This window comes from Oculina patagonica, chromosome 1 (genome assembly GCF_052425735.1).
Source record: "Oculina patagonica isolate OP01 chromosome 1, crgOcupat, whole genome shotgun sequence".
Taxonomy (NCBI): Eukaryota; Metazoa; Cnidaria; class Anthozoa; order Scleractinia; family Oculinidae; genus Oculina; species Oculina patagonica.
Window position 1 is genome coordinate 30,929,928 of NC_135758.1, and position 22,650 is coordinate 30,952,577.

Below are 22,650 nucleotides of genomic sequence, written 5' to 3' on the forward strand. Positions count from 1 at the left end.
GGGCCCTCCTTCCATCCCTCAACCCTGAAGCTACTGTGATAACAAGACGAATTCAAACGCAACTTAATTAGGATAAGCCTCACGTAAATTCTTTCTAACTGATATTATAGTACCAAAACTACGATCAGGCTCTCGATCAGTTTCCCAGATAGAATCATCTAATCAGATTGCTGTAAAGAAAAACTTACCATATTAATATCAATACATGGCAGTGACGCGGTTTGACTGTAGCCTTCTCCGCAAGACACAATTCTTTACAAATCGAAAAAATTAGTTCCCGCAAAATTCAAAAAAATGGCCAATCCGTATAATTATAATCCCGCAAAAATGTGGAGCCAGGCGATAGCCCAGTGACCCACTATTGGCAAAGTCGCGATCTGATATACCTAAACAAGTTAATCCTGATAAAAAGCCCTCATAGGATCATAGCACACGCGACTATTTATGGATTATTGCTAAAATTATCGATATTCTCAAGCCATGTCAAGTTGACTCAGCGCTTCAACCATCGCCAAAACATCGATGGACCAAAACCCCCAGCTGGCGGTCTAATTATAATGTTTTTAATCATTTTTAAACGTCTTTAAAACTGTCTTAAAATATCCCGCTCTCCCATTGAACAAAACAAAGTTAGATGTCTTTGATCAAACGTCGACTATATTTGACCTTATATTTAAAGTTAACGCTATCTTACAAAATAAACTTCTGTCTAGCTGGCAACAAAACACATTTATTTCTGATATATTGAAAGACTTTGGAGGCAAGCAGAAAAACTGTTTGTTTCGTATAAATTTCCGGAGTGAAGTGCTCGGTCCAATATTGCGTAGAATTGCGAATGACGAGCGTTTCTGAACGGCAAGGACAAGGTAAATGAAATATTAGAAAATTTTGCTATTATTAGTACTGAAAAATTGAATTGTGCTTTAGTTTATTAAACTTAAATTGCTTTAACAAAATTGCGGGGTAATACTGGATAATGAGTCGGCAGGTTCACTAGTGCGGTAAGAAGGTTTCTCTTTTTTAGAAAGACTGAAACTATAAACAAACAATATTGGATTTGTCTGTAGGATAAATTAATCCTCACAAAACAGAATAAATGGTTCCAGTAAAGTGTGTACATTTCCAGCTGAAACAATAACAAAGACTGTCAAAGACGTCGTTAATCTCTCGCCACTTCCTATTTAAAACTCTTGAAACCCGCCAACACGATGACGTAAAACGATGACCTCGCGATCATTTGACGCGCAATAATTTTAGAAACAGGAATTTCTCAACAAAAGCGCGTAGAACATTGATCAAACTACAGCTGCAAATAATAATAAAAATAACAATCACTATACCAGTTGAACCATGAAATTATCGTTGGCCTTTAGTCGCATTGCGTAACAGTCAAGTGCGAGCCGAATTGCGAAGTCCTTGATGCGAGTCTAATAAATTTGTTTGCAATCGTCTTGGGTGTCAAAACAGTCAAAAGAGTGCTTGTTTTCCAGTGACCCTGTCACAAAAGAAAGCTGCCCTTTGCGGACAAAAAGCGGTAGTTGTGAATTCCATTCTTAGCGGTAGGCCTCTGAACGCAAAAAATCTCGCATTGTTCAATTTAGTGTGTGACGTTCTAGTGTCTTATGCTAATAACTCGGATATCTGACATATTTCTCACACAGACCAAATGTATCGGCTACGCGAATTGTTATGCAAACGATTACGCTCAACACGACAGTGATTTTCGACGAGTTGTCAAGATGTCTATCGCTTTGTTTCGCTGGTTAACAACTGCATGACCGAGGGACGACAGGAGTCAAACTGCTGCTCGGTCGAACGAATCAGGATAGGGTCAAATAATCGAATCATTATGGGAGAGAGAACACCACGGAGAGGCAACAATATCATGTTCTCCGCGCAGCAGCTCGACCATAACGCCAGCAAAGCTCGTAATCTCAACAAGAGAGCAGGCAATCGCTTGCGGCTCCGCAAGGGCAACATAGACGGACACCAATCCGCCAATCTGAACTCGCTTGACTACGAGATGCGTCGACTTAAACACGAGCTGAAAGAGATCACGCATACGTCGGGTACTTTGGAGATCAGCGAAACAATAACAGATCGAACAATGCCGGGTAAAGCCGGTGCTGATACTACAAGAAAGAAAAAGTCCAAAAGAGTAGCATCGATAAAATACAATGATAACGACAACAACTCGGGTACGGCTGGGAACGCACTCACAGCTGAGGCACACACAAAGTCGGATTCTGACTCTTCGCGACGAAAAAGTTTGTCGTTGCCAACGCTACCTTCTATGAGTAGCACTCTCCCTCAGCTCACGTCTCGGACTGATATTTCACGAGTAGAGGAGGACCCTGTTGAGGAATCATTCACCTCGCGCATTTCGTCGAAGCCGAAGGAAACACGTAGGAGACAATCACGCAGAAAGCTTAGCCTCGATCAAAAACTTAGACACTCAGACTCTACCGACAGAATTCCTGTTAGACCTGTTAATGTTTCTGTCACGAATACAAACGGAGAAACCGAACGATTTCCTCACCCCCTTTCGCGGGGCGCTTCAAAACTTGATCCGGCTTCTATTGCAAATGTAAACCTCGACGCTGTCAAAGACAGGATTCAGAATAGACTTTCTCAGGTCACTCAACCCGCGGCCACAAATCAGTTAATCGATAATGATGACGACGAGGACCCTGATATAACACCGTACCTCCATGTTCCCCCGGACGGCCTACCTAGAACTGTATACCTGTTACCACCGTTACATGATCTCTTGCAAGAGGCAAAGAAAGCCAGGTACATTCGCAGACCTAAGAAACCTTTACAGGAGGTGGACATGGATGATCCAGAGAGAGAATTAGGAATCGATGAAATATTTAGCAAGAAAGGATAGTTTGACATCACGTACGTAGTTATACAACTTCTGCAGATTCAGCTGTCTCCTACACAAATTGATTTATAAACGTGAACGTCCTGATCAAGACACATCGATAGCATTTTAATCACAGCTTTTAGTACTTTCTAAATATAGCACTCTACAAGATCAGGAATTTCACTAAACTCTAACAGATTTTATATTAACATTACTCATCTACTTTGTGCGGGGCTGCGTTCAATCTTTGTCCCAAGACAGGTTTGTTCTCTACTTTTTCTCAAAACAAGCTCTGAGAGAGAATTTGTCTACAAGACTATTAATTTCGTATTGTTCAACTTTTATTGCTATAATGAATATTTCATTTGGCTGACTATAAAACGGAACAGATTTCTATTTAAGACGGAAGGATCATTTCTATTTACAGCGTACACAGTCCAAAGCAAATCACACAACTTTAATCTGAATGTTGTCACTGCGTCATAAGTCTGTCACTGTGGTAAAATTCGACAGTTTGGTTCGCGTGGATGACAAGTTGCGAAATACGTAGCAGAGTAAAGAAAGCATGCAGTATTTCGTTTCTTTTAGTTATCAAGTAAATATTGTCAGTATCTTGACTTGGGAATTTACACACAGCGTCTTTAGACTCCGCGTCGAGATCATCAATAGTCTATCAATCAAATCTTTAGTTATTAAAATTCACAGACGTTGGAATATTGTGTAGTGTCAATCTTGAAATATAACAATGGAACAGAAACGTGCGATTTGTTTCCTTCACTAAAAGAAAAAGAAAAATTTATCCGAGTAATCAACGGATGTTTCGCAAAACAAATCGAAAACAAAAACAAAAGTACAGTCTCGGTCGAAAAACCAAATAACTTTAAACAGAAATATTTCACGGACGTTTGTCGTTTGAGCTATAAGGTATATTCTAAAAGGCATTTCACACAAAGCTGCGAATAAAAGATGCAAGCTGAACTGCGATTTGTGGTATTTTTTGCTGCCTGCTCATATTGTAAGCATACACAAAAGCTCAAAAATTAAGTTCGTAAATCCAGCAAAGAGAATCAGAGACAAATTTGCATGGCAACAATAGTGAAATTGATTGAAAATGATAAAAAATCATGGTTCAATTGACACCTTGCGGATCTAATGGACTACCCAGTCTTTCAACTTCGATTTCACGCCGGGAGGTAAACACAAGCCATTCAACAATTAGCACCTCGTTAAAAAGTCTTTAAAGTGAACATGAATATGCATACTTGATTGTTTTAACTATTTAAATACAGATACGTAGCTGTCGTCTCAAACTGCCGGAAAAATTTGTTAACGGTATAAAAGAGTCAAAAGAGCCGGCAAGTGATTCAAATTGCGTAACATATAAGGCCATCTCTTGTATTCTAACTTCCCAACATAATCCCTTTCGGCAATTAACACTTCGTTTAAAAAAGGTCGCTTAATTGATTGTGCACAAATATCCACACTCGATTGTTTAGGATTTAAATGCACGCAAACGCACAAAATAAACCTAAAATTGCCATATATGTAACAAAAAGCCCAGCAAATGACTTAATCTGCTTGGGAAAGCTATCGTGTAAGTCTAAATTGCCTGTTAAACTCCAAATTGCCTTGAAAACGCGCTCCGTGCCTAATGCCTTCGTTGCTAAGATATGTCGATGATTTATTAGTCCACACTTGGCCTGTCTGAGAAAAATTAAAGTTTGTTGAGGTAATTAAACGTGCCCACTTAGTTATTAAAACGAAGAAAAGTATTAGCATTTGTTTTGTTATGTGCCCGCGCCTTTGAAGTATATAAGCTTTTTAATTGAATGCAATTGTTACTCGAGGTTGCATGAACGAAGCTTTTAACTAGCTTAAACACCTAAGCATGGAACAAGTTTGGATCACATGCAACTAACATCAGACGGTTTTTAAAGTTCCCGTGAAGTTTGACGCGCTAAACTAACTCAGACGAAAGATAATCAACATCAAAACGATACTAATCAGCACCCGCAGATCAATCCTAGCCGACTACCGCTGAAATAAAGTGCCAAGGAATTCCGCCGCTACTAATAAAAGACGTATTTACAAGACCATTTAACGCTAGCGCCGGGCATAGCGGCAAAGTTACAAAGAGGTATTAAGATTGATGGATAATTAATATTGGATGTTGTTTATGCAACTCGACACAGACACTCGCATACTCTATAAAATAGCTATACGAAATGACATAGGAGAAGACGTAAGAGGATAAATCCCTTAGTGGGGGAAAGGGGAATATAACTTCCCAAGGAATAAATAAAGCAACGAGAGGGAGAAAGCGAATACATCTCTTGTGAAAAAGGGGAATTAATATATCCAGGGAGAGATGGCAGGGGGATATAGCCCCCCAGGGCAGATAATGGAAGGGCAAAATAATAGCAAGTAAATAACCGACGCCTTTATCAGATGCTACGCAATTTTAATTACTATTTATACCTAATCGTACCTTTTTGGTACGCTTCGGCTGCATATCAGGCGAGTTTGGTCGAGCCATGGTTCGTATTTTGGTGAGACGCAGTCGAGCCAAAATACCCATGGCGAGACCAAACGAGCCTGATATGCAGCCGAAGCGTACCAAAAAGGTACGATTAGGTATTTACCGTATCCAAATTCAGCAAAAAATCCGGTTATATTTATCGCTCTGTTGAAGCCATGCTTGCAAGGTACGTACTGTAAATTGTGATGACTTGGTCTTCGACACTTTTACCAAGTTCCTCTTCTGCCTTTTCCACTCGTTTGTTTAGAGTTTCATTCTCTACATTTTCAAAATTAAAATTTAGCGAAAAACTTGGAAATTCCGACTCCAATTTTTTCACTCTGAATGTCTCAGTACTCGTCGGCAAACATCGCGCAATTGGCGAGCGCGCTCAAGTTTAGTTTTGGCGGGAAAGGTTTTCTCTTTTTACGACCGCTTAACACCGCTAAATTTAAATTACGAAGTTCTGTTCTATTGGTAAAACGTCTTTTCAATTCATCACACAGTAACACTACTTTACTTCAAAGTAACCGTGATATGGTGGCATATCAGGTCAGTGACTTGATATCGTAGGTTACCGTACCCAAATTCGCAAGTAGCCAATCAGAAGCGCGATCTACTGTCCTGATATCCTACGATATCAAGTCACTGACCTGATATGCCCCATATCACGGTCACTTTGAAGTAAAGTAGTGTTACTGTACGATGAAATGAAAAGAGGTTTTACCAATAAAACAGAACTTCGTAATTTAAATTTAGCGGTGTTTAGCGGTCGTAAAAAGAGAAAAACTTTCCCGCCAAAACTAAACTTGAGCGCGCTCGCCAATTGTGCGTTGTTTGCTGACGAGTACTGAGACATTCAGACTGAAAAAATGGAGTCGGAAGTTCCAAAGTTTTCGCTTAATTTTAATTTTGAAAATTTAGAGAATGAAACTCTAAACAAACGAGTGGAAAAAAAGGAAGAAGAGGAACTTGGTAAAAGTGTTGAAGACCAAGTCAACGCAATTTGCAGTACGTACCTTGCAAGCATGGCTTCAACAAAGCGATAAATATAGCCGGATTTTTGGCTGAATTTAGGTACGGTAAATACCTAATCGTACCTTTTTGGTACGCTTCGGCTGCATATCAGGCTCGTTTGGTCTCGCCATGGGTATTTTGGCTCGACTTCGTCTCGCCAAAATACGAACCATGGCTCGACCAAACTCGCCTGATATGCCGCCGAAGCGTACCAAAAAGGTACGATTAGGTATAAATATCAGGACAGTAGATCGCGCTTCTGATTGGCTACTTGCGAATTTGGGTACGGTAAATATATATACTATATATACTACATCCAATTAAACGTGACTTGACTGGAGGATAACATATACCTTAGGGAAACATTAAGTTATTTGTGAACAGCACTCTATTTTACACAAGCCAGGCAGCATTATGACATACTTTGTAACACAGGAAGAGTTCACAGTTGATAGTGTTTTCATTCATCGTAGCAGATGTCAGCGCCAGAAGTAATCAGTATAATAACAGTCAATAGGATAAAAGCTGGTTATCACTGTCCTGCCGTCATATTCCCGTCCCGTCAGGGCACTGTGAGCCCGCAAGCAGTCATCAGCGTCAGAAAATTCAACAAATACCTTAAGAGAAACATAATACGAATCTCATGAGACAAACAGGTGATAGGCACGGAAGTGTGTACACAGGCGCTGAAGTACTGTAATACAAGAAGGCGTTAAAACGTTACGGTGTAGCTACAATGCTGTCGGTCGTAAGCGTTGAAACACTAACTGAGAATCTTGTGAGCCAAATGCAAAATGGCTTGCCCACATGACCCATCGTGTGCCAACGGCATACCATCGCTGTAGTGCCTAAGACTTCTCAAAGTAGTCCATTGATGCACTAAAATGGGGCTGGCATTATTTTCCTGGTTGTTTTATGCCATGGAAACCCGCAAACGCTCCAGCGATGTGAACCACTTAAACGAACATAACCTATACCTCCTCGATGCCTCTTGTCATTGACAAGCCACTTCCTCCGCAAGAGACAATTAAACAATTAAAAACTGACCAAATAACCTTATATCCAGCAGTTAAATCACCATCAAACTTGCAACTTCTGACGACACCAAACTTGGCACACTCCTCCTTCACGTCCATCACGCCATCTGCAGCACAGAAAGAAAAACGCTGGATCACTTCATGCAAGAGCTCATTGAAATACCCACGTCAAATTTGATTATTTGTTAGCAAGGCTGTCATTATGTTGGACTGTAAAATAGTTAAGAACATTCAAAAGGAAAATTCAAAAAATATGATTATTACAAATTTAGTCCATTAGAGCGGTTTTCAATTGAGTGTCGTAAAACCAAAACCAAAGTGTTCACTCTGGTCAGTCACAAAGGACACAGACAATCCAGCGAACCAATCAAAACACCAAGCCAATACATGTAGCCGACAAAAGCGCGGGAAAACGTGTGCGAGCAATTCACAATTGATTTCGATTTTTGAAAAGTGGCACAAGATTTTAAACCAGTCAGAAAACAAGGTAAAGCAACACCAATGCAACTCAGGATTACTTTCGACACTCAAGTGAAAACCGCTCTATAGCCATTGAAGCCCGGGGGGGGGGGACTCGCATAAAGTGACGGGGATGCTCGTCGTCTCGCTTAGGGGTGCAAATTTCGGATTTTGGTCTCGCTTAGGGTGTCCCGCACAAAACGCCAATATTTTTAGCCATAATGGTCTCGTTAAGGGTTACACACGAAGAAATATACAAATTCAAATTCTATTCTTAGTTTTTTGGTATCTTTTAGGCGTCAAGAAAAGCTTGAGCCCCACCCAAATTGGTCTCTTTTAGGGGTTCTTTTTCAAAATTTCCGACGAGCATCCCCGTCCGTTTTATAAAGGAGTCCCCCCCCCCCCGGGCATTGAAGTTTAATTACCCAAGAGTGAGTCAGTGGATAGGTCTTCTAGATGGATGTTGGTCAGCTGTAGAATTCTGGTTGGAAGCAGTAACAACTCTGTCAAACTCAGAGGAGTGCACCGACCTTAAAATGAAAGATAATGCAAAAAATAAATTATTTAAAATAATACGGTATGAAACCCTTTTATTTATACCAAGTCAACCCCAGGCAGAAGTTATCAGTTTCAATCTTCTCTTTACTGTAAGTCATTACAACACGAAAAAAAAAACAAGTTATGTGTGTATGGACCTGACCTCAATGGGAAAAAAGTCAATACATAACGTCAAGTTCTTCTTAACGAAGATACTCTTATATGTCTTTAGACAAGTAACAGGCTTGTTTTCTTACTGTTGAGGAAGGCGTGCTGCATTGCATTGAATGGCGTCATCCTCTGCTCTGGTTTGCACTTTATCATTCTAGAAGGAAAAAATATTGTTTGATATTTTCTGAAACTCTTTAGTTCACTAGCACTCCTCCTTTGCAAAGCCCCAGTCCTCCATCAAAACACAACACAATGCAAGTCAGTGGCAAAAGTCCTTATTATAAACCATTGACTCAAATTACCTCATGACGAAGTCAAGAAATAATTCATGTTGTTCAGGTGTGATCTTTCTGTCATCCACAGGCAATTCCTTTTTAATTTGCTTGAAATGTATACACTTAGCATCCTGTATGACAAAAAAAAACTTCAGGTATGCTAGCTAGTAAACAAAACCTCGCAGTATGCCATTTGTTGCCACTGCTGCCTACTGTAAAATATCTCCATTGCTTTGTAAATGAATTGGGTTGGATCATATTTAATTGCAATTAATAAAATTGTTGACTTCTCGATGCTTTTTTAAAAGTATTATTCCATTTGCAGACTGCAGTGCAAGGAGTGAAATCGTATGTCCAGAAAAAGAAACAATTAAGACTAACTGACATGTTTTACTGCGCAACTGAAAACTTGCAAGCGATTAATTACATGTAATCTACAGTGGTTATCAGGGTTATTATACAGAATCTATGTCTTATACCTCGAAACACTGACAAATGCTTGTCACTCCAGTTTGTATGCCACAACAATTATAATCCTGCAGAAAAAAAAGACAAGAGGTTTATAACTTTATTAACTGAAGGTATGGCAGGTCAAACAGAAAACTCTACCACCAATCTAAAGAATCTACCTGTAATGTAGCTACCTCCAATAGTGATTGTTACCATTTACTAAACAAATGCAATGCTCAACTGAGTAGGAAGAATTAAGAATCTGTTGCCCTAACATATATATGTTACAAAGATGGCTAGGTTTGATACATGTACACTGATCATTACAGACACCAGACATTGTAGGTAGTCACCCCTTTTTGCTCAGATCTATCATCCTATATAAATGACAGGAAAAATTAAAAGGGACTCAGTCTGGCAGCAACTCACTGTAATTCATTTTTCTGACGCTTTGCTTTATTCTCATGTGGAAAACTGAGGGGGAAAAGTGGTTGCTCACAAACTAATGGAATATGTGTGAGTGTCTTCTTGCTAATACCTAAATTTGCAAAATGATTTTAACTTTTGTTACCTCTTCTTGCAAACACATGACACAGACTGGCTCATCTGTTTGACATCTGGGTGCTGGGGTCCCTGTGTACATGTACCAAAGTACATACCAAAAGCTCCACATGTCACTGGCAAAACAGCATCTCTGTAGAAATGAAAGTAAGTAAGCTGTATGTCAAGTGCATGTATGTGTAAATCATTCCTCAATGACAAACAAACAGATGAATTGAGCTTACAACACATCGGATAGACTAGTAAACATCTCAGAGAGACAAACTCTTCAAAGAGGGTGGTAACATTCATTTCAAATTTCACATATAAAAAACACCCTATTGACAGCAGCCTCCTCAAGGTACAATCTCATAACTTTTCCAGCAAGACAACTCTAATACAAAAATGTTAGTGGACATGCAATGCTCTTGAATTTTTTCACACAGACAAATGACCTGATTTAAGTGAATAATCAATAATACAAACAGATCAGTGACCTCTTTGGATAGTCACCTTACTGCTGCTAATTTCACTGACGGGAAAAAAAGACCTTTGATTAACCCATACAAACAGCAACTTTAATATAACCTGGGACTGTTTTTTACTTTCATAAATAAATAAAGAAAGTGTCAAGCACATAAATGCTATGTTACTCACTGAGTTATTTCTGTCTGCAGTGCCTGCAGCAACTAATCTGTTCCACACCTGTGCTTCAGGGGATTGGTAGCCAGGGCTCTGAAGAGGCTGATGAGGCTAACAAACAAAAAGCAGAAAAAACAAAGATGATCAAAACTCCATATTGCACTAGCTCCATATCATGATTGTAGTATGACTGCTAGAATAACTAGAATGATTCATCCGATCATACTTTTAAGTCACTGAATTTTCAGTGGCCTCTGTCCACCTTCATCAGAGTGAAATGATGTTCGTTATACATTAGCATGCGCTAAGCATGTTTGAATCCGCCATCCAATTTTTAATTTCTTAGCAGTGAAGTGTAAGCACGGGGAATGGGTTTTCTTTCAATAACCGCATTGGAATCCACCGTTGAGTGCCACGACTCTAAAAACAGTCTCTTGGTGTAACTTGAGATATTGTGAGAGTTGAGTTACATCATGCACAAACCCGAAAAACTGTATGCCAACATCCAACACACTACTCATTTTTTTAATTATTTTTTTTTTTGTAAAATGATCATCTTACTTGTTGTCCCTCCAAAAAACTGAGACCAAAATCCACAAGTTGAAACATGCCTCTATTTGGATTCCACATTATGTTAGACATCTTCAGATCGCCATGAACAACCCTATTGGTGGCTAAAAAGCACAGAGCCCTCACAACATCCCAAGAGCATCTTTTAATGATTGACAAAGGAAGGCCTTTCCCTGAGTTCTTCAGTAAGATGTGATGAAGATTGCAATCCAGCCGCTCATAAACTAAGTGGAGTTGATCTCTATATAAGAAGTAATCCAGCAACTGCACTAAGGATAAAGAAACAACATGTTATTACAAAAAACTGTCTGGTCTTCAACCTTGTTAACAATAACCTAACGAACATTAGGCCCACACTACGATATTTATATGCTCTTAGTTTGTTATTTGGTAAAGAGTTTGTTATTTAAAGAATTAAGTGAAGATCACTTTTTTGTATAGACTGTCCACAGCCCTCTATTTTTTCGTGTTTTTCGATCGATGAGCGCGCGGTGAGAACGGCAAGAGAACTGGACGCCAGCGCAAAACGGAAGAAGCAAGAGGGTGGGGGGCGGGGAGCGAAAAAAATAGAGGGGCTGTAGACATCTTTGGAAATATTGAATTTCCCGTTTCTCCAGAAACGGAAAATTCCCATTGGCTGAAAGGCGGCAAAAGTGTCATCGCCTTAACAACGGCCGATCATGATTGCTTGCAGGCGGCGTCTTGCGGTTGCTCGAGTTGCCATCACTATTGATATACTGTGATTTGCGATGGATCGATTATTGGAAGGCTCGTTGGAGAAATTTCCAAACGTTTCGTCGCTCAAAGACGAGCAGAAAGAGGCTGTTCGCCACCTTCTTTGTTCGAAGGACGTAGACTACGGTAGTTGGAATTTTACCGACTGTACAACGGCGAAACAAATGCAAGAAGATGGGAATGTAAATGTAAACTTTAATAGTCAGCTCCCCACAGGGCTTTGTTGTTCTTGTTGTTTCGCCGCTAAAAAGAATCATGAATGATCAAATTGAATCACTTGGCCGGCATAACTTTTGGCGAATCATTTGGCCGGCATAACTTTGCCTCGCCGAAGACGCGTGAGGCGAACGTGACATTCTTTTGAATCGCTGGTCACGATCAACTTGCCTAGCCTTGTAGGAGATTCTACGCAATCTATCGGTTGCGCTAGAGATTGACCTCGTCTTCTTCTTTCACGATCTTCTTCTTCTTTCACGATCAACTTGCCTAGCCTTGTAGGAGATTCTACGCAATCTATCGGTTGCGCTAGAGATTGACCTCACAATTGACCTCGCTCCCAATGTGTGGCTTCAATAGCTCAGTTGGTAGAGCATCGCACCGGTATCGCGGAGGTCACGGGTTCGAATCCCGTTGAAGCCCTGAATTTTTTTCAGGCTTCTTTATTCCAATTGCTTAAATTGGAAATTCACTGCGACGATCATTTATCACTCTCATATACATCCGCAGTTCATATATGAATCATTTCATATACATTACATCATTTCACTCCTCTCACGGGAAAATATGAACTCACAATTGACCTCGCTCCCAATGTGTGGCTTCAATAGCTCAGTTGGTAGAGCATCGCACCGGTATCGCGGAGGTCACGGGTTCTTGTACTTCTAGCTTTAGATGCACAAGATGAACACACTCTACTAGAACGAAATTCGTCTTCTTACACTGCGTTTACCAAATCGGGCAAGACGTCTGCCAACTTTCGCCGTAAACCACCTACGCGTTTTGGCTCGACAGATAAATTTTCCGTAGAGATGTACGGTGTCTTGCCGAAGTTCCCCAAGCGAATCGCGAATGAGCACCCGCATATTCTGCAACAGTCGGAGGGACCGCTTGATTTCGGCTTTCTGCCTCTTTTTGCAGGTTTTTTGGGGTATGAAGAAGTCGTCTCAGACGCAAACTCAACATCGAAATAAAAAAATCACGAGTTGTTTTGAAAACTAACACTAGTAGTCAATTAAACAAGCACTTTACCGCTCAAATTTAATTGGTCCGATTTAATTGAAAGGTCAAGAGGCGGAGTTGTAAATTACAAGGCGATGACAAGGGGAGGAGTCCAATACTTCCACTTTTATTCAAAGATGTCTACAGCCTCTCTATTTTTCCTTCGCTCGCTTCCCGCCCCCTCCCCCGCGCGCTCGCGCTTCGCGCTAACTTCGTCTGCTTTTTTGCGTTGAAAAATCGAGAGGCTGTGGACAGTCTATTTTTTGTACAAACTGCACAGCACAGTGTAATCCAATATTGAATCTCCAAGGGAAATGACAATTGGTTCAAGAAATCAATGAGTTTGAGAAATCAGGGGTAAAACTGCAATGATCAACTGAGGGAAGGGGTACTTTTGGTTCAAGTTATCGGGATCAGGAAGGATTCAAGAAATCAGGGATTTACTGTTATTATATTACACCACTCGCAATGAGCTACTGTTCATTTTGAGCCACAAAAAATTAAGTGGTATCTTTAGCAATTTATAGTTTCTAGCCAGCCAATCAAAATCACATTTACTACCCAGTTTTTGGCTAGTGACAACACTGGATGGCATAGGTGCTATAAATAATTTATCTTGATTTAGAAGTCTCTTTCACAAGAAAGTGACCAAAGGAGACTGCTGAAATTCAGGCTAAATTTGCAGTACAAACTTACACCATATTTGTAACTCACCTATATAATGTCTGTAGGGGGATTCATGTTGACGTCTTAAATAATGCAGATTCTCTATTTCATTAGTAGCAGCAAGCTCAAATCGGTGTCCTTGTTTGAAAATCTTAGCAGCTCCTTTGATAACTTGGGGATGTCTGCATTTCTTTTTAGAACAGAACGTGCCAACAGCTTCAACAACGACACTGCATGTTCCCCTCCCTAAGCGGTGACCAAGTTGCCATTTATACTTAGCACTCTTTACAATATCTCCCTCACTGCTATCCACAAAAGAAGCCATCTTTGCACATGAAGAAAAAGAAAAAGAAAACAATCAAACTTAGTTTTCAAAGAAACGTCAAAATAAGCCAGGATGTTTGGTAAAAAAAATTATCTTGTACCATCATGTGAAGCCAGACATTGATCCAATAAAATCTGATATCTGAAAATCAAGTCTAAGTATGAAGGAAGTATACAGCAAGGAAGAATGAAAAATTAACTTCATTGCTTCTTGTTTGGGAGGAATGCTTCACCTGTTTTGACAAGATTGCAAGCAGTCCCCTTGATCTTTCAGACAACTTCAACAACACAACCTTTACTAAAGTGTTTTTTTTTTTTGGGGGGGGGGGGGTATTTAGCATCGCTGCTAATTGGGGACAAAACATAAAGGAAATATAAACGTGACAATAAATAAGTAGATAGGTAGAAATTGTACAAATATTTCAAAGTGGAGTGGAGTAAGGGGTGTCTGGAAATCCCGAATAGCGAATAGCGAATAGTCGCAAATAGTACAAAATAGTGCGAATAGTCGCGAATAGCGAATAGTACGAATAGTGCGAATAGCGACGAATAGTCGCGAATAGTGACAAATAGTCGCAAATAGTGACAAATAGTCGCGAATAGTGATGAATAGTGACGAATTGTCGCGAAAAGTGACGAATTAAAGACATATTGTTCCTAAGTACCTCGCAACAACGTGGGATTTTCCCGCTAAAATGGATGCTTGGCAGGAGAGAAGGTATAAATGATAAACGGAATTTCTTATGCCAGTTTTATACCGCTGAAAAAGCGTATTCATCAGGTTATAATTGTGTTTTCTGTTTTCTTGCCGGTGATTGACAGCCCCAGGCAGAGTCCAGAAAAGAAAAGGGAAGTAAATTAATGCAAGCAAGCGTTGTGTGACGAGCTTAAATAACGGCTGCGAAAGAGACTGGCTTTGGCGTTGTTGTTTTTTATAACACAACTTCTATTGTCTTTTCACATCGAACAATTAATTATAGAACACTTTTCTTTTATTTGTATTTTATTGTTTCGCTAATAGAACGTGCCTCGGATCGCGATTCATGAGAACGAAATGTGAGTAAATACAGTTTATGGTCGGTCGGCATTGAGATGATGGCTTTATTATAAATCGATAAAAGTGATTCATATAGTTGCATCTCGACTTGCACTCTCTTTTAGAGTGAGCGGACAAGCATATGATATATAATTTGCTTGAAATTCTAGATTGCTCTGCATGTGCATGCATGTGGCGGTAAATTTTGTAGAAACCCTGTAGGCTTATTCACGGCGACTAGTTAGGACTATTCGTCACTATTCGCGTCTATTCAACAACTATTCATCACTGTTCGTCACTATTCGTCACTATTCGTCACTATTCGCGACTATTCGTCACTATTCGCGACTATTCGCACTATTCGTACTGTTCGCTATTCGCGACTATTCGCTATACGCTATTCGGGTTTTCCAGACACCCGTGGAGTAAGCCATCCTACTGTTACATAGCTTACCCAACGCTTCAAAGTAACTAACGTCATACAATTATTTTCAAAATAAATAAAATTATAAGTGCAAAATAAGATGCAATACAGCCAGTGATATACATTATTTAGTTAATTATTTTACACAACCCAAGCCCAGTAGTGTTTCCTAATATATTTTGCCATAAGGGAAATTACAAATAAAAGATAATTATTATACCGGCAAGAGGGGTTAGGGTTTGGGGTACAGTCAACTCCCTTTAAAACGGACACCTTTGGGACCACTATTGGTGTCCGTAATAGAGAAAGTTTGTAGTATCAACAGGGTTCATACACTTTTTCAGGCCAATAATTCAAGGACTTTTCAAGGACTTTCCACGACCCTTCTTGGAAATTTCAAGGACTTTTTTTCATGAAATTTACCCCAAATCAACGATATCCAGTCTGTTGTGTCGTTGATGTGCTTGCTGAAGGACTAAAAAAATCGCATATTTTGGCGGTCTTCTCTTTGCCTTGAAGCCTTTTGACGTTCAATGAAAAAATCAAGGACTTTCAAGGACCTAAAACCAATTTCAAGTACTTTCAAGGCCTTGAAATCGGGGAGAGTTGAAAACACTGACCCCCGATCCGCGGACTACCCACTGACCCCCCACTCCGCGGATCACCCTTACAGAGTACCCCTACGGAGTACCCTATAAAATGAAACGAATTTATGTTTACGGGAAAAAAAAAACAGGAGAAACCTACCTGTGCCACTTGCACGATCGATTGAAACAGCCGCCATCTTGTTTACCTTGATCCAGTCCTAACGGGACTAGCCTAGTACTAAAATCGGGAACGCCGGAACACCGGAATACTAAAACCCGGAACAGATAAAATATATCGTGTAACCCTTACAAATATAAAGAGCTAACCATAAACAGGCTAACCGAAGTTCATAGTAGGTTTACCGATGAATAATAGGCTAACCGAAGTTCATAGTAGGCTAACTGAGGTGAATAGTATGCTAACCGGAGTGAATAGCAAGCCTAATATGCACTGCGGTTAGCCTACTATTCACCTCGGTTAGCCTACTATTCATCGGTTAGCCTACTATGAACTTCGGTTAGCCTGTTTACGGTTAGCTCTTTATATTCTTTACATTTTATCTGTTCCGGGTTTTAGTATTCCGGCGTTCCTGGTTTTAGTACTAGCCGATGAAGTCCCGTTTGAGTTTGTAACAAGAAGGACTGGATCGAGGTAAACAAGATGGCGGCTGTTTAGATCGATCGTGCAAGTGGCACAGGTAGGTTTCTCTTGTCTCTTTCCCCCGTAAACATTAATTCGTTTCATTTTATAGGGTACTCCGTAGGGGTACTCCGTAAGGGTAGTCCGCGGAGTAGTCTGTAGGTGATCCGTGGAGTGGGGGGTCAGTGGGTAGTCCGCGGATCGGGGGTCAGTGTTTTCAACTCTCCCTTGAAATCGAACTCCTGAAATTCAAGGGTTTTCAAGACGTGCATGAACCCTGTAGCGAGAGCTATTTTCAGTAATTCTTATTCGCCCGGACTTCAACTCCTGTCCGTGAAAACAAGGTGTCCGTAGTAGCGAGGTGTCCGCAAGGCGAGAGTAGACTTCATAATTTGGACGACGCATTGGACTGCAGTTAAGTGTTCGGGAAAATGCAGAAAATGTACCTGCTCGCTGCTATAATTTCATCTGTTCTAACAACAGAACGGTCCATTGTTGCTTGTCTCGCTGTATTACATATGGATATGAGATGGCAGTAGTCTGTGGCAGGCAAGACGTGGTTTTATATCCAGCAACATGTTCCATGTGGAGCCGCCATTTTGTAAACAACAGCGAGACTATTGTTTGAAGACGGGAGGGGTAGGTACTTTAAGTCGAAAATACAGGCATATAGTCAGAGGATAGAATAGTTTCAAAATGTTATTTAGTGTTTGAGATACGTATTATCCATACCGAAAAGCTCTTTGCTGCTTACATAGAGATTTCCTTGTTTTCTAAAACATCTTTTGAAGAAAATACACGACTCTACCATGGGGTCTCCCCTAGAGTCTTCCCTGGAAACGAGAGGACTGGGAAGAGCGAGAATGATTTTGCGCCCGCGAATAAAAGCTTTCTCAGCGCCATCATTATTTGAGCAAGCGCACCAAACGTAAACACACATGGACGCGAAATTTCTTTTGGAACATGAAAGCGAAGTTTCTGCAACGAAGCTAGGAATTGCAGCGTTTTGCCTTAAACTTTATACAGTTTTCCTTCGCACAGCAAAGCAATGTACAATAATTTGGACAGAAAAGAAACGGAGGATCCAGATTACGAATCTGTCAGCAGTGAACGCAAGCGAGAACAAGGAAGCCTGAACACACAACAACAAGATGCAAAGGAACAAGCGATTCAGAGAATAGATCGTAACATTCGTCAACAGTTTGGCTTTGAAGTGCATTTGAAGGAGAGGGAAATTGATTTAATAGACGATAGAATTAGTCAAGCGAAAGCCATGTTAGACAGGCTAAGGGCCTGTGTTTTGGCGAAATATTACGGTTCATCTGGGCACAAAGGAGCTGGAGTTACAAATGGCAAGTTGGACTATTGTGATCGAAAAAAGTCAGCTCGGAATCGTGTCAAACGAGTAGAATTTCCAAGAACTGGAGTCCTGAATCATTCCAATGAAACAGTCAGTTCTACAGGAAGTATTCAATGTAATTCGGAAAAAACTGAAGCCAAGAAACCTGCAGTTATAAAGTCAATGACAAACAATAGCCATCTCGCTGACAGTGAAATTCAGTCCAATAAAACTCTCGAAGCGGGGAATACTAACGTAGTGGTTCAAAGCAACAGCAGCAGCTTGCTGTTACTTCAGAAACACGAGAAATTAACAGAAAATTTGACAAGTGCGTCAAGAGAGAATTCGATGCCTGCTTTGTCTCATCCAACGTGGAAAGAACAACAACAAAATGAGTCAAATCAATCAAACAAAAGATTCACTCATACTTTGGTTAAACGTAATTTAATTGAGGAAAACCCTCCAAGTACAGTAAGAAGCCTTTCAAGTCCAGTTGGAAGCCTTTCAAATGCAGTGGGAAGCCTTTCAAGTACAGTAGGAAGCCTTTCAAGTCCAGTTGGAAGCCTTTCAAATGCAGTGGGAAGCCTTTCAAGTGCAGGAGGAAGCCTTTCAAGTGCAGTGGGAAGCCTTTCAAGTGCAGGAGGAAGCCCTTCTAATGCAGTAGCAAGCCTTTCAAGTGCAACACCCATGGACGTCGTTTGCACGGGTTCACGATTCTATATAAAGAAACGAATCATCGTTGGTAACACATCGAAGTACATATCCATAGACAGCCGGGAAGATAATGACAAATCGACCCACAAGTGGATGGTGTATGTCCGCGGTCCGCCTGAAGACCCAAGCATTGATCGGTTTATTAGTAAAGTGTGGTTCTTTCTTCACCCGAGTTATCGTCCAAACGATATAGTAGAGGTAAACAAGCCACCTTTTCATCTGACCAGAAGAGGCTGGGGTGAATTTCCCGTGCGCGTCCAGTTACATTTCGTTGATACAAGAAACAAGAGAGTGGACATCTTTCACGAACTAAAGTTGGACAGGACGTACACGGGGCTTCAGACGTTAGGTTCTGAAACTGTTGTAGACTTGGAGCTGGATCGCAGGACATTTGAAGACAACTGCATTCCACTTGGTTTGTCCGGAAAAGAAGAAAGCTTTTCTGCAAATCTACTCACTGTTTCCACAGATCACAGTAACAACGTAGAAAGAAACACTGTAAACAACCTACACTACCACAAGAACCAACTACAAGCTGAAACGCTTGCAACAGTGAGAACGGTCAGTTCAGACATCTCATCGCAGTATCCTCAGTTGAAGAAACTGAAGTTGGAATCTTCAGTGTCTGTTGGTTCATCGGCGTTTTCATCCGCTGGGTCAACACCAGTTAACAGTCTACCAGTTTCACGATGCAGTAGCCCCGAGCTTAACTCCAGCACTCTTGATGTGCGGAGCAAATTCTCGGACGAAGTAAAAGAACTGTTGAGGAAGGCTGTAAAAGAACATCCCTTGATTGATCCTGAGAGAAACGTCATGAAGCATCACTATTCTGCCTCCTCTATAGAACAGTTTCTTGGCTGGAACATTGGTAAGAGGAGAGCCTGCGAGTGGCAGAGGGCAGTGGCTATCAGGCGTCGTATCTCCAGCAGTTTGCCTTCGTGTAAGCTCAGCACCAAAGATGTCATGGTATGGTGTCGCCGGTTTGGGTACTCGCCGTGTGACAAACTAACAGTGGACGAGAATGTTTTATTTTGCAAGCTGTGTGGAGGCTGTATAAGCGCTTCATCTGAAGTACAATCCGAAGAAACTGAAGTTCACAAATGCGAGGAGCCACCTTTCAACAGCCTTACGCCGTTAAGTGAGTTATTCTCAGAAGTGGAAGTTAAAGAAAGTTGTCTATCTGATGTACCACAACCAGACAATGACTCAGATGACTTGGAAATCGATGTCGTTGGTTTCACGCCTAAAGAGAGAACGATCAAACCACAGCAAAGCAAGTCGGTGATTTATTCGATTCCTCCAACTCCAGAACAGACCTGGATACGTGAAACTTGCAGCGACATTGGAGTCAAGCTTAAAACTGTCAATACCGACGGGGTCAACGTTCACGTGATCGAAAGCCTCCTTCTAGCGGCATGCCAAAAGTTTGCCGAGGATATTATACGTCAATCATGGGCTGTTGCCACTGACCAGACTACGTCATACGGTCCTAGGCTCGTAGCACCAAGCCACGTGCACAAAGCCGTCTGTTCTCTTCCTCATTGTGATTTTCTTCGCAATGCGTATCTCGGTGAGGTTGGTGAGGTGTTGCCTAAGGAGGAGAAGTAACTGGATTTTGAGCTGAAAAAAAGATAGCCAAGGATGAGCAGTTCACGTACAGTACTCTTAGTAGTAAATGTACCCAAATTTCAGCGCTAAAGCTATGGCGCACGTAGCGGTTGACTTACCTTCCTTTATTCAATAAAATTATTTTAAATTCCCCTTCTGTGAAGACATGGTGAAATATAGTCAAAGCAGATATATTTATTGAAAGCAAGGTGTTGTGTTGTGTCTTTCTCTCTTTGCTCGCTTCTTTTTCCTTTATATGCTTTATTTGCCACTCGGGGTTATTTCCTTGCAATTGTTTGTACCAAAAATTATGGTCCATCCTCGAGTATTTTGGTGGATTATATTTACTCTAATCTACTCTAATTGTATCTGTCCCAATGTCCGTGACGTTTTAATTTTTTTTTAAGTAAAAAATAAAGAAAGAATTGGACATCAAGTCAATTTTTTTTAGAGGAATTTACCACCATGATAAAGGAATGTACCTCAATGTATTTAGGTTTTTTAAGCGCTTTTCCCAAACAGTAGGAAATTATTGCATAAGATTAAGAAAAAACGCTCCAAAATTTAACAGTTTTCGAATGACTGTGGTAACTAAGTAATGTTTGTTTCCTTTGGTTTATTTGCATTTGCTGAGGTCTGCCAATGGTTCAAAACTACTTCTAAAACCTGTTCTAACCGGTTTTTTATCAGCCAATCAGGTGCAAAACTAAATCCAATCGTTAACAGGGTTCGCGACTTTTCCTGCGCCTGTGCACCGGTTGCACTACATTCATTGAACTACGAGTATTTGACTTTTGGATTGATTGGGACTGCCGGAAGAGATGATGGAAGATGCGAGGACCTGATGATGGGGAGGGAGGAAGGACAAGAGAGGGGGGGGGGGACACTAAGACTAAGCACATATACTAATACAAAAGAGAGAGGAACACATGAAAGGAAAAATAGGGGGAAAAAAAAAAAAAAGAGTATTTGGGTGTGTAAACTGTTGTGATTGGCCAGATGCTTTGGTTTTGATTTTACGATAAACATTAAAGAAAATGGCTCTCAGCTATATTGTTTTCTGCACTGTGGGAGCTATCATCCTTTCACGTTACCCTAATGATTCGGTTTAGCATCCTCTTTCCCTACGCCCCAAAACGGTGCTTTTTCCAAACTGAAAGTGTCCTTTATATTCTTCAGTAAGCGCGTGATCTATTTTAATAGGCACTCTTAAAGTTATGTATACTTTCCTCAACGATAGTGCTCAGAAAATTTACTTTGGTTTTGAGTTGAGAACAACCTGTTTTGTTAGCTGAGAAAGATTTTCACTTGAGGGTCGAAAGTAATTCCGTATTTCCATTGGTTTTGCATTCATGATTTTGCGTAGTGATTGGTTTAAAATTAAAAAAAACTTGCGCTACTTTCTCATCCATCAGATCTAGAAGTAAAACAAAACTAATCGAACTAATCGTGACTCGCTCGCGCTCGTTTTCCCGCGCTTTTTTCCGGCGCGGTTAGATTATTTCCTTCGAGTTTTGATTGGTTCGCTGGATTGTCTGTGTCCTTTGTGATTGACCAGAGTGATTACTTTATTTTTGTTTTTACGATACCGAATCGAAAACTGCTCAAGATTCAAAGGTTTGTAATTTGTGCACTTCAGAGATGTTAACTAGGGTAAAACGGGCCGTGTCTTTGCGGCATGTTCGCTATAGCCTGTGTACAGCCGTTCCCCTTCCCCGTGAACATGCAAAAAGCACAAGCCGTGAAGACTCCGTGAGAAAAAAGACGTACAGTGTATGGCGTGAGCCATCCAAGTGATCACGCTTTTGTTCTTAATTGGTTAAAAAAAAACAAGCATTTGCTCTGATTGGTTATGGCACGTGCCTTGCACGTGTTTTGTGCTAACATCAGAGCGTGAGTAAACGCAAAACCAGAGTGAGTTACGCTTACGATAATTCTCGATGGTCAATTTAAAGCCGCATTATTGAGATAATCTGTAGAGTCGTGGTTCGACTGTAGCCAAAAAACAGCACTCCTGATGGCGGCTCTTTAGTTTTGACAATATTACGAATCAAAGTAAGAGCGGTTACAATTAAATCAAGTTGATCGTATCGTAGCCCTCATCTCCGGCTTATAAAGGTTGGGTTTATCTTGACTAATCTCTGGAATAATCTGTTACATTACTTGCGCATTTTTAAAGATCACTTAGGGACAAAATTTGATGATATCGAAACGTTGATAACTATCATCGACATTTTAAAACAAAGATGATTTTATTTTTTTACTCGACAGATT

At 40.6% G+C, this 22,650-nt stretch overlaps 3 protein-coding genes and 1 long non-coding RNA gene across 6 annotated transcripts; 3 read left to right on the top strand and 1 right to left on the bottom strand.

Moving 5' to 3' along the window:
- The first annotated feature begins 1,544 nt into the window (after window positions 1–1,544).
- On the top strand, window positions 1,545–3,583 carry LOC144663707 (uncharacterized). The gene has a single exon (XM_078524749.1). It carries the CDS (start codon window positions 1,775–1,777, stop codon window positions 2,888–2,890), a length of 1,116 nt encoding a protein of 371 aa, XP_078380875.1. The 5' UTR covers window positions 1,545–1,774; the 3' UTR covers window positions 2,891–3,583.
- A 590-nt stretch (window positions 3,584–4,173) lies between these two features.
- Window positions 4,174–17,337, bottom strand: LOC144663717 (serine/threonine-protein kinase Kist-like). 3 transcript variants are annotated; one of them, XR_013572653.1, is made up of 12 exons: window positions 17,162–17,337; window positions 13,753–14,029; window positions 11,077–11,354; window positions 10,531–10,626; window positions 9,905–10,027; window positions 9,363–9,419; window positions 8,911–9,014; window positions 8,695–8,762; window positions 8,326–8,430; window positions 7,460–7,548; window positions 6,828–7,021; window positions 4,174–4,573 (listed from the first exon to the last, which is right to left on the bottom strand). XR_013572653.1 is itself a non-coding variant. In XM_078524758.1 (11 exons), exons 2-11 carry the CDS (start codon window positions 14,027–14,029, stop codon window positions 6,884–6,886), a joined length of 1,335 nt encoding a protein of 444 aa, XP_078380884.1. In that variant the 5' UTR covers window positions 17,162–17,337; the 3' UTR covers window positions 6,775–6,883. The 3 variants fall into 3 exon arrangements, 2 of the variants coding, with proteins under 2 accessions (XP_078380884.1, XP_078380895.1); XM_078524758.1 differs by lacking the exon at window positions 4,174–4,573 and having other exon boundaries at window positions 6,775–7,021; XM_078524769.1 differs by lacking the exons at window positions 4,174–4,573; window positions 17,162–17,337 and having other exon boundaries at window positions 6,775–7,021; window positions 11,077–11,349; window positions 13,753–13,786.
- LOC144649940 (uncharacterized) lies at window positions 11,824–13,297 on the top strand. Its single transcript, XR_013569986.1, has 2 exons — window positions 11,824–11,936; window positions 12,683–13,297. It is a non-coding gene; the product is annotated as an uncharacterized LOC144649940 (long non-coding RNA).
- A 322-nt stretch (window positions 17,338–17,659) lies between the features above and the next one.
- On the top strand, window positions 17,660–20,578 carry LOC144663734 (uncharacterized). The gene has a single exon (XM_078524781.1). It carries the CDS (start codon window positions 17,764–17,766, stop codon window positions 20,374–20,376), a length of 2,613 nt encoding a protein of 870 aa, XP_078380907.1. The 5' UTR covers window positions 17,660–17,763; the 3' UTR covers window positions 20,377–20,578.
- Window positions 20,579–22,650: the final 2,072 nt, after the last annotated feature.

Bases quoted from the DNA above. Each gene is read 5' to 3' on its own strand.
- LOC144663707 (XM_078524749.1), top strand. From the start codon at position 1,775: ATGACCGAGGGACGACAGGAGTCAAACTGCTGCTCGGTCGAACGAATC.
- LOC144663717 (XM_078524758.1), bottom strand. From the start codon at position 14,029: ATGGCTTCTTTTGTGGATAGCAGTGAGGGAGATATTGTAAAGAGTGCT. The intron at 10,627-11,076 runs GTAAGATGATCA...TTTGTTTGTTAG, and splicing joins GTTTTTTGGAGGGACAACAA to CCTCATCAGCCTCTTCAGAG. The intron at 8,431-8,694 runs GTAAGAAAACAA...TTTCATTTTAAG, and splicing joins GCAGCACGCCTTCCTCAACA to GTCGGTGCACTCCTCTGAGT.
- LOC144663734 (XM_078524781.1), top strand. From the start codon at position 17,764: ATGTACAATAATTTGGACAGAAAAGAAACGGAGGATCCAGATTACGAA.